Source organism: Macrobrachium nipponense, chromosome 39 (genome assembly GCF_015104395.2).
Source record: "Macrobrachium nipponense isolate FS-2020 chromosome 39, ASM1510439v2, whole genome shotgun sequence".
Taxonomy (NCBI): Eukaryota; Metazoa; Arthropoda; class Malacostraca; order Decapoda; family Palaemonidae; genus Macrobrachium; species Macrobrachium nipponense.
This window is the reverse complement of record NC_061099.1, coordinates 6,110,567-6,127,912: the sequence shown is the minus strand read 5'-3', so window position 1 is coordinate 6,127,912 and position 17,346 is coordinate 6,110,567. Positions and strand designations below refer to the sequence as shown.

Sequence of the window (17,346 nt, the reverse complement as noted above, 5' to 3'; positions counted from 1 at the left end):
CGTCTTTACCGACTCGGCCAACAACTGTAACGTCACTGAAAGTCTTTATTATTATTATTATTATTATTATTATTATTATTATTATTTATTATTATTATTATTTAAGTAGTTTAACCAGACCACTAAGCTGACTTTCAGCTCTCATAGGGTTGACCCGAAGGATTAGATTAGAATGAAAAACTCATGTCTAGGCCAGAGGCAAAGCTCTGGAACCGAATTGTTTATTCGGTGTGATGACAAATGAGTGAAAATTAAACTAAAAACTGCACAAAGGCACACACTCACACTGGAACACATGCACGCAATAAATACATTTACTCACGTATCCATACTTTCATAAAAAATTAAATCAGAATACGTTAAGTAATATTTAAAAGTTTTGTTTTTAAAATTCATTAAACAGTCTAATAATTTTCGTATTTTCAAATATTACTTAGGTTTATATTTTGTGCTGATTTGTCCTCTGTCCGGTGGATCGAACCCACGAGAGGACGAAATTATTATCACTAAAAAGTTCCCCTCCGGTTAAAATAAAAGAAAATATAATAATTCCGAGGTAGAGCCTATATATATATATATATATATATATATATATATATATATATATATATATATGTGTGTGTGTGTGTGTGTGTGTGTATGTGTGTGTGTGTGTGTGTAGGTGTTTGTGTGAATATTGTTCTGAACTTACATAAAAACAACTTGGCGGAGGCGCATTCCCAGCAACTGCTCAGGAAAGACAACACGACAAGTATGTACCTCCTGGACTTTTAATTACACGTTTAACGACCCTAAACGCGAATTTACCCTCGTCTCTCCGACATTCACGTTCCTGTCATTGTTCGTCGTTCTCGATCACGTGACGTTTGGCAAACGACCTCTCGTCTCGTAAACAGAAGGCGGCATCTGGAAGGAACAACCTTAACAGCGAGTTATCGTTCATCTGGCCCGATCCGTGCACGTGTAATCGTTGTTCATCAGGCAGATCCTTTCATCTCGAAAAAGGCATTTTAATTGGGTCTCCTCGGGAGATGTATTTCGTTATCTCCATGGCACGTCGCCCCAGCATAGTGACCGTGTGTTGATCTCTGATTGGCTGGCAGCTTAAAAAAAAAAAAAAAAAAAATGCTGTTGCATTGACATCACTTGCAGAGAAAACATTTCTTATGATTTATATGAGTCTTATCTACGGGGTTCTTCAAGGTGCGTCCCTTTTTGAAACCTACTTTTATTTATTATTTTTATTATATATATATATATATATATATATATATATATAATATATATATATATATATAAATCTGTTATCTAGGCTCTGAATGGAAAGGGATCTCTTGTAATGTACCGCGAGATAAAATGGCTTAGCAAAGCCTTGGATTTTCATGGTTTAGTGACTGGTGTAAGAAGCTGGCGTCACAGAAGTATTTCTAGAGTGCCTTCGTCATCTTATATTCAGCCAGCCTTGTGCTGGCACGAGAGTACCTTCGAAAATGACCATATATAGAAAGGATGAGCTTGATTTTTGAAGCCAGTTTTCGAATATCTTATAGAAAATTCATCTCTAACTTGAAAAATCCAAAGGGGAAAACAGATACTACATGCGGAATACAGAACCTTACACTAACACTCAGAGGCAGGCTCTTACTCTAGGTACGCCTCAGTTGTATAAGCTGGTTACACAAAGGACGATAATTATAGGCGGCCGCTGTATCCACAGACGGGTCTCCGAGAATTTATTTCTTGGAGCAACACAAGAATCTTCAAGATTGGGATCCCTCATGAAGCTATTGCAGATTATGGTTCACAAATGAATCATGAATGAATGGTAGGCTTCATTCAACAATAAAACATTTTCCCTTATTCCTCTTTATTATTATTTTTTAAGGGAGGGCCGGCCGGATTTACACTACTTATGAATGGAATGCTTTCCTTTAACTACTCCTAGATGAGGAGTTCGATTTTATTTTTCACTATCAACTTTTATTCGTAAAATCTCGTCGAGCATTGTCGGTTTTGGAAGTAAAGGCCAAATGATATGTTTTCCAAATTGAAAGTTACCTTAACATTTTTCTGATGACTCGGCTCAGCGACTTCTGCTTCCCCTGGCTACTTAACATGGGATTTCTTTCCTTGCTTCCGTTTCCCTCGATTCTTGTGATTTCACGTCCTTTAAGGGAATAACAAGCGCTTCGTAAGAGGCTAAGAAGAAGAGTCACATTGGATTGTCCTATCTTTTCATCGGTTATTCAGTAAAGTGATCAATGCTCTTGCAAATATTCATATTAGGGTGCCCAGACTAAGTCTACCCCCTCAGGAGGGTAGTGCCTTCAGTGCACTTCACGGTGCGCACTGTAGGCATCAATAAAGGTTCTTGCAGCGTCCCCTTTGAAGGCCCTTAGCTGCAACCCCTTTTATTCCTTTTACTGGGCCTCCATCCGTATTCTCTTTGGTTCATCTGCTACCCATCCTCTCCTAACCTACTCTCAGTTTCCTTTTCAGCGCTGAATGACTTCATTGGTCCCAGCGCTTGGCCTTTGACGTCAACTGTATTTCCACTCCAACATTAAGACGAGATGTGTCGCTTAGGAAACACTCCTTCACTTACGTAAATTGGAATGGAAAGCGCACTTATTTAACAGGAAAGCAAATCGGATCACTTTGCATTATACTGTCCAGCAAGTGTCATTTGAAGAAGAGAACTTACGTAGATGACGGTAAAATATGCATCGGATCAAAGGTGACACTCGCTGTCAGTACAGAGTTGACAGATGTATCCAGTATGCAATACGAAACCGCGTTCGTCGTCTGTTTGACGTTTTTCTGTTTCCTTTGTTCTCTTTCAGGGTATTTGCCCTCCTCTCTCGCAGTCGTTACAGAACGTCTTGGTGTGATCGATTTGCAAGCACCTGTTAGAGCATGGGTTTCCAAGGTGGGGGCCCGTGTAGCAGAATGCAGGAGTCATAATCTGAGGATATGTAAGTATAAAACCGAAGGAGTTTAGTGGGTAGGCAGCCAGTAGAGGTAGAGGCAACTTACAGGGGCCGTTGGTGGGCCGCGGACAAGTATCCTCCTGTATGATAATTGGGTAATGACGAGACAAAGTTTGGGAACCATTGCGTTAGAGTAACATAAAAGGACTTGCCAGTTTTCGAGTGATCGTGTGATCTTCTGTTTGGTTTGACATTTTTCCGTCTTCTTCGTTCTCTTTCAGGGTATTTGCCCTTCTCTCTCCCAGTCGTTACAGAACGTCTGAACCTCTTGCTTTGATCTATTTCAGGAAGCTGGAATTACACCTGAAGATTCAGCGAAATACCGAACCATGGAGTGTCCGACACTGACGTAAAATATATGCGACTGACTAGTCATGTTATTTGTACTTCTTTTTTCTTTTGCATATATGTGAACGAAATATGCGAAGTTTTTCCTACCACTTTTTTTTTAAAGAAAAGCACCAAGTAAGTTACGAATTTCAATTCGGTATTTTTGAAAGTTAGTGATTTCTGAAAGTTAGTGTATCGGAAACAGCTTTAAAAACGAATAAATAGCATGTTTTTTTTTTATTTTTTCAAGATTTTCCAATTCCTTTCAATAAAAAAATGAAGGCAAGACTCATCCAAGTACTTACATCAACAAAGCAAGGAGAAGAATCACACGATCACTCGAAAACTGGCAAGTCCTTTTATGTTACTCTAACACAGTGGTTCCCAAACTTTGTCTGGTCATTACCCAATTTCCATACAGGATACTTGTCCGCGGCCCACCACCGGCCCCTGTAAGTTGCCTCTACCTCTACTGGCTGCCTACCCACTAAACTCCTTCGGTTTTATACTTACATATCCTCAGATTATGACCCCTGGATTCTGCTACACGGGCCCCCCAGCTGAGGAGCCCATGCTCTAACAGGTGCTTGCAAATCGATCACACCAAGACGTTCTGTAACGACTGCGAGAGAGGAGGGCAAGTACCCTGAAAGAGAACAAAGGAAACAGAAAAACGTCAAACAGACGACGAACGCGGTTTCGTATTGCATACTGGATACATCTGTCAACTCTGTACTGACAGCGAGTGTCAACCTTTGAACCGATGCCCATTTTATCGTCATCTACGTAAGTTCTCTTCTTCAAATGACACTTGCTGGACAGTATAATGCAAAGTGTTCCGTTTTGCTTTCCTGTTAAATAAGTGCACTTTCCATTCCAATTTACGTAAGTGAAGGAGTGTTTTCTAAGCGACACATCTCGTCTTAATGTTTACGCCAAAGGCCAAGCGCTGGGACTAATGACGTCATTCAGCGCTGAAAAGGAAACTGAGAGTAGGTAGGTTTGAAAGGCGTAACAGGAGGAAAATCTCGGAGGTGCAACATGGAATAATTGTTAGGAGAGGCTGGAGAGCAAGATGGATGAAAGAGAATATGGATTGAGGTACAGTAAAAGGAATGAAAAGGGTTGCAGGTAGGGGCCGAAGCGACGTTGCAAAGAAACTTTAGTGATGGCCAAAGTGCGCCCAGTGAGGTGCACTGACGGCACTACCCCACTAAGGGAGGGGGTAGTCTTAATTTATGCACCCTATTATGAATATTTGCAAGAGCATTAACTTCATAGACCAATAAAACAGTTGTGGATATAACACTCCATTGTCAGCATAGCCGTTGAACTGCCAACAATTTACACAATATATACAACATAATGTATATATATGTATATATATATATATATATAATATATATATATATATATATATATATATATATATATATATATATATATATAATAGAGGTAATGCCACGGAGGAAAATTATAAAACGAAAACTGCCGAGATCTTTCGGTCTTAACGACCCTTTACTATATCTCTGCAGTTCTCGTCTTTTTCATTTTCCTCCATGGCATTACCTTTATTTTATACATAGCATCGCATTTTATATATTTTGTGATCACGTTATATATATATATATATATATATATATATATATCTATATATATATATATCTATATATATATATCTATATATATATATATAGATATATATATATAGATATATTATATATATATATATATATATATATATATATATATATATATATGTGTGTGGTGTGTGTGTGTGTGTTAGATCCGATTGTTGTATACATTATGTAAATTGTTGGCAGTTCAACGGCTATGTTGACAATGGATAGGTATATCCACAACTATTTTACTGGGCTCTAAATTTATTCTTGAGCACATACGGTTTGTCATTGGTTCCCTACTAAACCAGATCTATAAACGGTAAATTGTGTCCATTGCCTAGGATTATATATAGCAATTCTTACTGGGGCGTATGTGACTTTCAAGTACATTCCTCTCTCTCTCTCTCTCTCTCTCTCTCTCTCTCTCTCGTAACAAGTATCCAAACCCGTTGTCGCTGTCAGAGATTAGCGCGTAGGTACTAATACCTCGATGTTAACCCGGTAGCCAATTATTCACACTCGTCTTTGTCTAGACTTGTGCAGCGGCGCCGAAAACCCGAAGGAGGGATCTTGTCGAGTGCCACGTGATCCACACACTCGCGTAGGACGTCGGGCAGGCCCTGTAATACTGAGTGGGTGGAACAGAGAGAAGTTCAGAGAGAGGGGAGGAGGAGGCACTGCTTTGTCATTAAAGGGGAGAGTGCCAATGGCGATTGTTTTCTCATGGCGGGAATGTCATTAACATTTCTCGGTCGCCCGGTAATGGTCGAATTACCTGGCTGATTATTATGGAATAAAAATCAGCCAAGTAATTTAGTGGCGATAATGAATTTTACGAAACGCGAATTGGCCTGAAAATCTCAGAATGACTTGAGATTCTGGTAAGAAAGCGAGGATACGTTGTAACACCTGAGTCACCTGGCAGTGTTGTATCGTCTCTCAAAATGAATTATTTTATAGAATACGACGTGGCCGAAAAATGTCAAAATGAGTTTAGATTCTTCGAAGCGCGAGAGAGACTAATGTCAGTGAACTTACCTTGCCCTCTTAAAAAGGGGGTTCGAGGATTGTAAGTACACTTTTCACCTCCAAATTTACGACTATAGTTTTTTCCCCTCTTTCTCTGACCGTCAGTCTTTTTTTTTTTCTCTCTTTTTTTTTCTTTTGTGGGCCAGTTATGGTATCTGCCATGACAACGTTGCCTTTTTACGGCATCTGTCATGATTACATTGCCTTTGCAACGCCTTGTACATGCCTGAACGGACCTCCATATACTATAGATATGTATAAGTGGAGATCATTAATATACCTGTTACGTTTACCTTGTCGTCACAACTATTCTTGATCAGTTGAAGGGATTTCAGTCAGACTTGGCACACATAGAAGTCATCGTGCATAAATATGCACTAAGGGAGATCGTCTGTCTGTCTTTGTGTTCATGAACCCGGTCATCAGCGTATTTGTCACCTTTAGTTCATCTCCACAACTCCTTCCAATGTTCGAAGGCATCTCATTCCAAATGGACAAAGGTGGATCAGTGTCCATAGACATGTGTACAGTGATATCAGTTAACTAGGCCTGGCAATGGCTCTGTCAAAACTTCCTGTGCCAAGTCATAAACTGCGGCCCCAAATGACAGATTTTGAACGCGTATCTAACCTTCGTCATAAATTTTGAATTTCTTCATATTTGGCACGCAATATTGACTAATGCAACCCCTTCTGGAAGATCTGAAGTGAGTGACCTTGTGTATTCGGACTTGCATGCTATAAATAGTTCCCTCTCAGATTCAAGGAAAAATGGAAAAAAGAGAAAGAAAGAGATGGCGTCTTTTTATTCTTTTCGTAATGAATGAGTAAGATACTTGACACTGTATTTCAGCCACTAGACCTGGAATGCATGGTTGGTTAAATGCTAGAGAGTTCACAGCCTAAGTCTCCTTCAACGTTCAGCCTGTTTCTGTATTTGGTCTTGAGAGCAACGAGCCTGCAAAATGCAGCTTCAGGATTAGAACGAGTCTAACTGTAGTAGTAGACTGTAGGAAACTAACGTTATAAAGCGTTAGTTTTGAATTTTTTTTATAAGCTTCTGAATATTAGTTCCTCACTCTTGTCAAGAGAATAGCGAATATAATTAGAAAACTTTCCATCTTTCCCCAGGGCTCCCGCCCCGGGTCGAGAACCACTGGGTCAGGACCATGTATTGGTTAACAAGTGCTGGAATGTATTTAAATCGATCATAAATTGTCCGTAGTCTTTCCCGGTGACTTTAGCAAGAGTTTTACTTATAGCACTGTGAAAAGCTTTTCCTGATGCAAGCATTAGGCATGATCAATTTCGAGATTTAAAAAACTCATAATTAGGCTGTGCTGTATCCAGTACTGAATTTTTATTTACTTAGTTATCTGTGACATAAAGATGCCTCCTGTTAATATCGTAGCTTCTTTGAACTAACTCAAGTTTTGGAGTGCTTTTCAAACCTGTTTCCTGTATAAGAGAGGCTTAGAGAACGTATTGCGTTGCATTGTAGTGCCTCTGTGAGGTTCCTTAGACTTGTGTGGGTATAGAGATTTCTGTCCATTTGATCAATGTTTAGGTAAAACTATACAAGTAGCAAGAAAAGCGTCCTCAGAAATTCTAGCTCACGTACAACCTTGCGAGACATGTAGTACTGTTCATCTCCCCCCCCCCCCCCCCTCCCCCCCTCCTCCTCCTGCAACATCACAGAACCGTACACAGTAACTTGCAGAGAAGACAAAGCCCCTAGGAACTCTCGGACAAGCAGTGACAGCCGCACCAACATACACCCCTTTTACCTAACATGTAGCTGGAGTCCGTGTGTCGCTGGCGAAGATCTGTGTTTTTATGCCTTTTCTGTTATCAGATCAGTTAGAATTCTTTAAGTTTTTTGTCAATTAGTTTTACTATATTGATATTTTTCTTGTTTCTTTTAATTGGCTAAAACAAACAGTCACTTTGCAATGGACCAAGATGATATCAACCAGAATGAAGGGGGAATCAGATACTTGTATTTACAAGAGTAAGTTTTTAATGAAGGAAAATATTATAGTGACTATTTGGAGTGGAAATACAATTACGAAATATGCTTTTATGTTCCCGAATTCATGCTCAAGTTTCAAACCTAGCGAATGTTACCTTTTATGATATCGATCACATGAAAATATCTGCAAACTAATCGGCTGTAGAGGAGTCTTAACTGTACAATCTTAACTGATAATTATAGATTGATAATGTGAGTCAGTTTTATGACACAGCGTTGATATAGTACTCTTGAAATTTCATAAGAAAACTTTGTTGACCTGGAACGTCGTTAACTCGGGAACCGTCTATGTTTGGGTGGTTAGTGTCCTGAGGTCCATACCAGGACTCCCACACTTTACCACGCGTAAGGGCCTCCGTAAGGTAAGAGCCTGTCAGCTTAGGGTCATCCAGTTGAGGGGACATGACGTCATGAGTGAGGGTTAACCCCAAATTGGTCGGCATGACGTCATGAGTGAGGGTTAATCCCAAGTTGGTGGGCATTGTGCTGGTTCTATTTTTAAGAGAGGAAGAGTTGGGATAAATTCAGACCCTCCGCTGGAGGTGATACATGTTCTTTATAAAGCTTCGTAATGTTTTACTATGATAGGATATAACTTCCAAAGCAAGAGTCGAAAACGTAAACTCAGCCCTTACCACGAACCCGTCAGTGGACCTCATGCGATGCACTGTAGGCATTACTTAAGGTTCTTTGCAGCGTGCCTTCGACCCCTAGCTGCAACCACGTTCCTTCCTTTTACTGTACCTCCTTTCATATTTTCTTACTTCATCTTACTGTCCACCCTCTCCTAACACTTGATTCATTGTGCAACTGCTTTGAGGTTTTCCTCCTGTTACACCTTTCAGCTTTCAGACCTTTGATACTGTTTGTTTCCATTTCAGCGCTGAAACTCAGCGAATCCCATCAACTCGTTCCAGAGGTTATGGTGTTAGGGCACGGCCACCTATAGCAATGCCAACACCTATAGTTGGCCCTGGTTACGCGCTCATGGGACGTGAAAGTTGCACCGTACCTGACCAAACCATAGTAGTAGTTTCGTACCCACGGGGTCATTAGCGTAAGATTCGGATCATTCAGCAAGCCTTTGAGAAGTTCTTGGTACAATATCCCAAGAGAGTTCGGATGAGTATTTCAGAGTGTGTCCTGTTAAAGATTTCTGTCAATTCTTCTAGTGATAACTTCAAACTTGCAATTTAGTCTTCGAAGCAAAATTGGTCCCTATTGAAGATAATGAGTGACTATAGTAGATTCATATGAACCGTGCATTTGATGTCTAGGCCCGTCCCTTACGACGCTTCTGATTGGCTGTTGATAAGCCAATAACAGGGCTGGAAACTCACAGTCTCTCGAGAGAGAGTTAACATAGGCAAGATGTAAGTTCCACCTTTCCAGAAAGATTCAGGAAAGGTGAAACATAAATCCTGCCTATGTGAACTCTCGAGAGAGACTGAGAGTTTCCAGCTCTGTGATTAGCTTCTCAACAGCCAATCAGGAGCGTCGTAAGGGACTGGCTTAGCTAGACGTCAAATGCACGGTTGATGTGAATCTACTATAGTGATGATGTGAACGACAGTAAAATGTCAGCTCTCAAGAACGGTTCATGTATTATTATATATTATGTATATATTATATATATATATATATATATATATATATATATATATATATATATATATATATGTTATAAAATTTTCATTGTAAAATCCCAGTTGACTGAATGGTGATTGATTATATGCAGTCGCATCATCATTGCTATATGACAAACTTGATTGAGAGGAAACAGAAAGTAAGAGAACAAGCCATACGAACAAATATCTTTCATTTAATGTTGACCCAGGCTTTATATGGCTCCATCAGACCCAAATTCCAGACTGAGGTAGGGATTTCAGCAGATAATTAAGGCGATTACACCAGATTGCCTCAATTCTGGGGCACCGGACCAACAACAGCGAGTCCCAAATATCAAAGCCATTTTTCCCTTGTTTTGCTGTCACTTGCTTTCGTGCAACTGTTTACAATTCGGAAAATTCTTTTTTATTGGAATCTAAGGCCACGAAAAAGTATGTAAGTTAAAATGAGAGTTGCCGCACCTCACCTATTTCGCCATCGCCATGACCTCAATTTTGATTGACCTTGAGCGTGGTCGGCTATTTTTGACCCGGGACGTTGACCTGAATGACAACGCTGTTTCACCCGCTGCTCTTTCGGCCAGTCATGCAATGCTAAATGTTCACTTCATCTGGGTAATGGCCTCAATGAATATTTATTGTTGTACGCGGCTGGGGGTCTTATTTTCGTGTGTCCTCTCCTGCTGAAAACCGGTTGTTTTCGTATCTTTCATTTCTATTAGCTTTTCATTTTCTTTTATCTCTTTTTTCCAAATGTCATTATCTCCATTTAGGTTAGTTTGTCTTGACAAGATTCTCTTTCGATGCTTGACTCTCAGTCTCCATTACTGCGATTACCCGTCTATGTTCAATCAGTGGCAAATATTATAGAGGCTGTTCGTGGCTCTTATAATTCCATACGTTGCTGAAGATAGGTGAAGAAAAAAAAAAACTTCTTTCGAAGCTTCTATTCGATCCAAACATAAAACTTACATGGTAAATTCAGTTATTCTGTCAAATATCACAGATCAATTTTGTTTTTATCAAAGCCAAAATTCCTATTTGTTAAGCCAATCCAGTTTTCTACATATCAGATATTATTTAACAGTAAATGAACTGACATCCATCGTGGTTTGATATATTACTGTAATATATCATTGTTTTTTATCAAAGCCCAGATTTGCTTTTGTTAACCCAATCCGGCTTTTATATATCAATAAAGATATAGATATTATTTAACTAACTGACCTGACATCCCTCATGGTTAGATATTTCTGATCGGAGAGGAGAAGGAGCGGTAAGCCTCATTCTTAGTTTCTCGGTGCCAACCAAGGAGGTCCCCCCCTGGTGCCAACCCAGCAGGTCACGTGACGTTTGTTTACAAGTTAGATTCCCCTAATAACTGACCTACATCAGTTTTGAGAGCTTCTCTGTCCCATTCTTTACCCCCTGTTTGAAAACTGAGAGGGCTTAAAAAAGCGTCATAACCAAAACGCCCTATTGATGACAAAGAAAGCATCAACAAAGAGGTGTTTGTCTCACGACACGTGCTTGAAAAACTGCACATCGGCGCACTCTTAAACATATATATCCTGTCTTTTGCATCGTCCGTCCGTCCGTCCGTCTGACCTATTTTTACGGACATGCCGTGCGGGTCTTGGGGATGTATTCAGCATCATCTGGGTATCTCACCTTTTATAGAATGGTGCTGTTACAGTGGCTTGCAAGATCAAAGGTTATGAGATTATGTAAATTATTTCGTGTAATATGTATACATACATGTGTTTATATATATAGATATATATATAATTATATATATATATATACATATATACGTATATATATATTTGTATATATATATATATATATATATATATATATATATATATATATATATATATATATATATATATATATATATATATATATATAACCAAAATTTACTCCGGGGGATGGAAATTTGGGTGTAAATCCTATCCTGACCGGTTTCGACTTTATACTTAAGCCATTTGCAGCGGTAGAACATACTGACTGTTGGTAACCAAGTGTTCCCACCTGGCAGGTGGAAGGGGAGGGACAAAAACAAACAAACAAACAAACAAAACAAAAAACATATAAGTCAAAGCAAATCCTTCGAGCCAACTCCGCGAAAGCTTGATATTCACCAAGGGGGTCTGATTAAAACAATTTACAAAAAAGAAAAAAAAAAACAATAATAATTTATTAAACTTTCGTTCACCTAACAAGGGCGTTTAATCACAGTCACGAAATGCAACACCGTAAGGTATCACATAACTTCTCTCTCTCTCTTCTTCCTCTCCTTCCTCTTCTCTCTCTCTCTCTCTCTCTCTCTCTCTCTCTCTCTCTCTCTCAGGCAGGGGCCACGAACCTTCCTCTACACAACACGAATGTCTCGTTCCCTTGGTTACATGCAGAATCTAGCAAGGTCATCTTCCCTTCCATCTCTCTCTCTCTCTCTCTCTCTCCGTTCTGGAGCTGAAGGTTAAAGGGCCTGATCTGCATTGGCCAGTGATACCGCCTTCTTGTTGCGGGAGAAATGAAGGAAAAAGGTATCGAATTTGGTTTGAATAATTTACCTGGTGTTTCTGAAAAAAGTCTTAGGAATCTGAGACTTCACGAGTTGGCAACAGCACTGGATCTGAATCTTGATTGCACTGCTTGCTTGAGTGGTATGGTATTCTGGTATTATTTTTTATAATATATATGCTGGAAAATTTAAAAATAGCTCTGCGAAGGTTATCCGAACCCGATTTTCCTGAAAAAATGTACTTAGCAATTTGAGAGTTCGCGAGTCGGCAACAGCGCTGCGTCCGAATCTTGATTGCACTGCTTGCTTCCTTTTATTTCCTGGGTTTTTTGTTCGTAATTTGAATGGCTGACATTCGTTTATGTTACATTAGCGAAGACAAATGTTCAAAGCCCGGGTTGTTGTCGTATCCGGGTGCCACCGAGAACTTTTTTTTGGTGGTGGTGGGGGGGGGGGGGGGGGGGGGGGGGTGGGGGGGCGCTTTTGTAAGACTTCCTGAAAACCTGAATGGAAAGTTGCATTTACCGGAAGATTTTTCCCGTAAGAGATGCAAATGATCACATTTAAATAGGAAAATGTATATTTCGATTTAACTGCAATTTTTTTCCCTGCAAAATTTTAAATTATGTTATCATATATGTTAGCGGGTAATGATATATCTTTTTAATTTATATATATATATATATATATATATATATATATATATTATATATATATATATATATATATATATATATATATATACTATATATATATATATATATATATATATATATATATATGTGTGTGTGTGTGTGTGTGTGTGTGTGTGTGTAAATGTGTCAAAATGTATGTAAATACTTGCTTATTCTGAAATTATTGGAGAGAGAGAGAGAGAGAGAGAGAGAGAGAGAGAGAGAGAGAGAGAGAGAGAGAGAGAGTTTATATATACCTACTAAAACAGTTACAAACATAATATTAACCTAACGACATCCTTTCAAATGAACCCCGACAAGAATGACCAGAAGCAAGCTGTCGTTTGGGGGACCAAACAGGAAGACAAGACGACATTCGCGTAACTGTTCCTTCCGTCCATGATATATATACTTGACAAGAACGAGCGCTTTCTCGGATTGAACGACAACAGTTAACTGCCTCTCCTGAGGTTCCTTTTGGTCTCGTGTCGCGTCTGCTGCTACAACGCTATCCTCTCCGTCGAGGCCCAAGCACGTCTTGCCAGCACAGGAGATAAGAAGGATGGCGGATTTAATTGTTGTCATGACACGTGAGACAATTCTGTGTAAGCTTTAATCTCATTACTTGTCTTTATGCACACTCACGCATACACGTGCATGTATATTATAAATTGTGTGTGTATGTATGCATATATATATATATATATATATATATATATATATATATATATATATATATATATATTATATTTATTTATTGTTCGTGTGTTATTATAATTGTATGTATACGTTATGGGTATGTACTCTTTATTGATTTTTATGTACAATTGCATATTTATGTAATTTAAATATTTGATATATGTATTAAATCAAACATTTTCAAACTATGTAACTGGGTTTTCCTTTTATTGCGTACCATACGGAATCTACTTACAAAAAAGTTATTTCATTTTTCTGTTTTGGTAAAAGCAACATGTTTGACGTCTAATTAAGATTCGATCTTGTTTTTTTAAAGTTAAATTTATTTAGTGTGATTTTTGAGACACCCGTGGATAGATGAACAGATATGTCTGTTACAGTATCAAATATACAGATTACATATCTTGGCCATCTCATATAGCCTATACACCCTTTGCATTGCTCCATCATGCTCATGTATCCTATGTATTGTTCTATTTCTGGGACAGGCAAATAATAGCAGACATTTGTTTCACCACTTGTTAAAGAAATTAGAAGAGAGAGAGAGAGAGAGAGAGAGAGAGAGAGAGAGAGAGAGAGAGAGAGAGAGAGAGAGAGAGAGAGAGAGACTAGTATCGTAGTAGTTAAGACGTGCTTTCTGCAAAATTTGTCAAATATAAATCCAGAATATTGTAATACTTTTCGGTGAACTTTATTTTTCATTTTATAGCTGTAAATGTATAACATGGCTCTGTACAAATTATTGGTGGTTATTATTATTGTAATTATTATTTTTTGACGCATGCATATTCTTATAACAAGCAGGAAATGTCATTAAATTTAAACAGAAAATATTAAATTTCCTGGCCCCCTTTACAGATAAGGATACTCGCTATGGAAGAAAGAAAAGAAAAGGACTAAGGAGGGAATGAAGTTCAATTAGAAGACTAGAATAACCGATTGCACTCATAAGTAGCTCGTAGAGATAAATGTAAACAAACTCTATAAACAAACGAATTCTGAGAAATAATTTCACGTGAGTTATCAAGTACGTTTAGTTTTGCAACGCTGTTTCTCACGCGAGAAGGGCAATTTTCCTTTTGCAAGTCATCTCTATTGCAGAGGAGTTGAAAAGATGTTTAAGAATAATGAGAGTCGGTGGATGGTGGTGGTGTTGTGTTCAACTCCTATAAAGAAGGGGGCCGGCCTTGCAAAGTGTCATTCACCTAAAAGGAGCAATTTATTTACTACATTTGTTTCTGCTGCCGCTCGTTTCTCACTTGGGAGAGTTTTCTGAATGCGGGTGTAAGTACACGCATCCAGATTACGTAGGCATTGTTTAAGTAGTCACTATTTATGGTTGTTTTTTTTAATATTTAAGTAGGCCCCTTTTAAGTAGTCGTTATCAGTAGTCTCTATTTAAATAGTTATTTACTATTTAAGTAGGCACCTTTAAGTAGTTGTTATTATAGTAGTCCCTGTTTAAGTAGTCACTTTTCAAGTTAAGTAGGCGCAACCTTTTAAGTGTCGTTCCAGTAGTCCTCTATTAAATAGTTATTTACTATTTAAGTAGGCACCTTTAAGTAGTTGTTATTATAGTAGTCCCTGTTTAAGTAGTCACTTTTCAAGTTAAGTAGGCGCAATTTAAGTAGTTACTATTTTAAGTAGTTATTTACTATTTAGGTAGTCACCTTTGAAGTAATCATTAGTTTAGTAGTCACTTTTCAAGTTAAATAGTCACTGTTTAAGTAGTCATTATTTTAGTAGTCACTAACTGTTTAAGTAGACACTCTTCAAGTAGTCACTATTCAAGTAGTGATTTTTCAAGTTAAGTAGTCACTTTTCAAGTAGTCAACATGCAGGTTGTCTCTATATCAGATAACAGACCCACGCGTCCATTTATCTCGGCTTAACGTCCAAAGAGAAAAGCTAAATGTGCTGTTAGCATGGCCATGTCAACTACTGTGTAGCATCAGATAGCAACAGAGAGAGAGAGAGAGAGAGAGAGAGAGAGAGAGAGAGAGAGCATTTAAGCATTCATTGTCACGTAATGCTCAAGATTCTATCATAATTTGACGGTTTAATTACCAAATTCCAGTTTGGGAAGCAACTAAATATTCCAATTTTATTATACGTGGTTGTTAAGTAACACCCCCCACCCCCCATCCCCATCTGTCTTTTAGTAACGTAGCATAAATGTTTATGATGTACAAATACATATTCTATATATACTTTACTTGTACAGAATGTGTAAATGTATATGGATTAAATTTTCATGTACCAAATAAAAATGAAAAATAAGCCTTACTAAATTTTCAGTCTCAGGAAATACTGTATATCCAAAATACCTTTCATTTTTAATCTCGGGAATTATGCTATAAATTAAATCGAGAATTTTCATGTTGTCACTGTCTGTCTCTTACTTAACATCCCTTATTTTCTAGTACAGGTGTTGCGTGTTTATGTGTTTGTATGTGTACTCGCTGTAATGTTGACCAGGAACGTTTTCCACAGCTTTTCGTTCCTGTGTCACAAAGTCTCGATACCCAGAGGATGCCAATTGGGAGGCCTTAATCGCTCAGTCACATTTTATGATGTTTAAATCAGGTTTTGTTTTACCAGACAAGAATTTCCATTTGCAATCAAAAGCAGAATAGAAGTTGAGCACTCAAGTCATCCAGTGACTAAGAGATATTTTAAACAAGTTTACAGATAATTTGGCACCGTGTCTTAACTAATTGGCTAGCGGCACAAGACAGTGCCACTGCTCTGTGTGTGTGTGAGTGTGTGTGTGTGTGTTGCAAGTTGTAGCGCACATAGTGAGCAAGGCTCCCAAGACAGATCGACTCAGTTATCGTCAGGACTTCTCAGAGGTGAGGAGGGGAAACAACACAAAAGGATTTGCTCTACAGGACTTACTGAAGAAGAAGAGTCCTTTTAGAACAGGAGTGGACACCTGCAAGAATCCTTCTTGATTAGAACGTTTATTTTTTTAGTCTACTAAAAAAAAATCCTTCTACAGGTGATACAAACGTACACATCTACATACGTAGGCCTCTACAGGAAGGAACAAAATTCACAGGACCTGAAGTCTTCAGGCAAGAGGAAATTGAATCATCTCAGCTGCCGTTCTAAAAGAAAATTCCAGCGGTTGATCCAGAATGGCACATATGAAAGTGCTGTCGCCAGCGCCCACGTCGACCTTAACTGATCTCCTTGGGCCTTTACCTACAGAGGAAGGTGAGTTTTGACGGTGTATAGGTACATACTATATACAGCTTACTTTCACGCGTGTTTAGTTTCGCAGTTAATCAGTTTATTGACAAAGTATAGAGTATATCACGTAAGTTACATACTTTTATTTAAAAGTGCTTTTTTAATGACAGAAATCGTTACAACCCAATTGTAAGGTTTTTTTTTTTTTTTTTTGTCAACAATAAAATACATATACATGTATGCCTGTTTGTCCCTGTGTGCAAGTCTGTACGTATAATGTCTGCAAGCCTCTGTGTGACCACGCATGTGTACATACATACTTTTCATTTAAAAACGTTCACTTTGGCTTTCATTTATATTAACGGTTAATAGAACTTCATGAGGAGAGTGAGCTGACAGTATGGAGGGAGTTGTATCACTTTGTAACTGTATCTCTACAGAATCTTTATCCCATCACCATCACATAATCTGATAAGAATACGGCAACCTTAGAGCCATAACGCGGCCAGAACCAGAAGTTTCACCAGCGCTTGGGGGGGAACTCCGTCCAAGGCCAGGGAAATTCGCAAAAATGCTCTGATTTCCTGTAAAAGTCCACGAGACAAAATAAAGTCTAGCTTC

General features: G+C 38.5%; 1 protein-coding gene across 1 annotated transcript in view; it reads left to right on the top strand.

Moving 5' to 3' along the window:
• Nucleotides 1-16,338: 16,338 nt before the first annotated feature.
• Nucleotides 16,339-17,346, top strand: part of LOC135210068 (DNA damage-inducible transcript 4 protein-like) — a 4,310-nt gene continuing 3,302 nt past the window's right edge. The window contains exon 1 of the mRNA XM_064242867.1: nucleotides 16,339-16,749. Coding sequence (XP_064098937.1) covers nucleotides 16,671-16,749 — 79 coding nt within the window. The 5' untranslated portion in view covers nucleotides 16,339-16,670. The remainder of the gene's footprint in view (nucleotides 16,750-17,346) is intronic.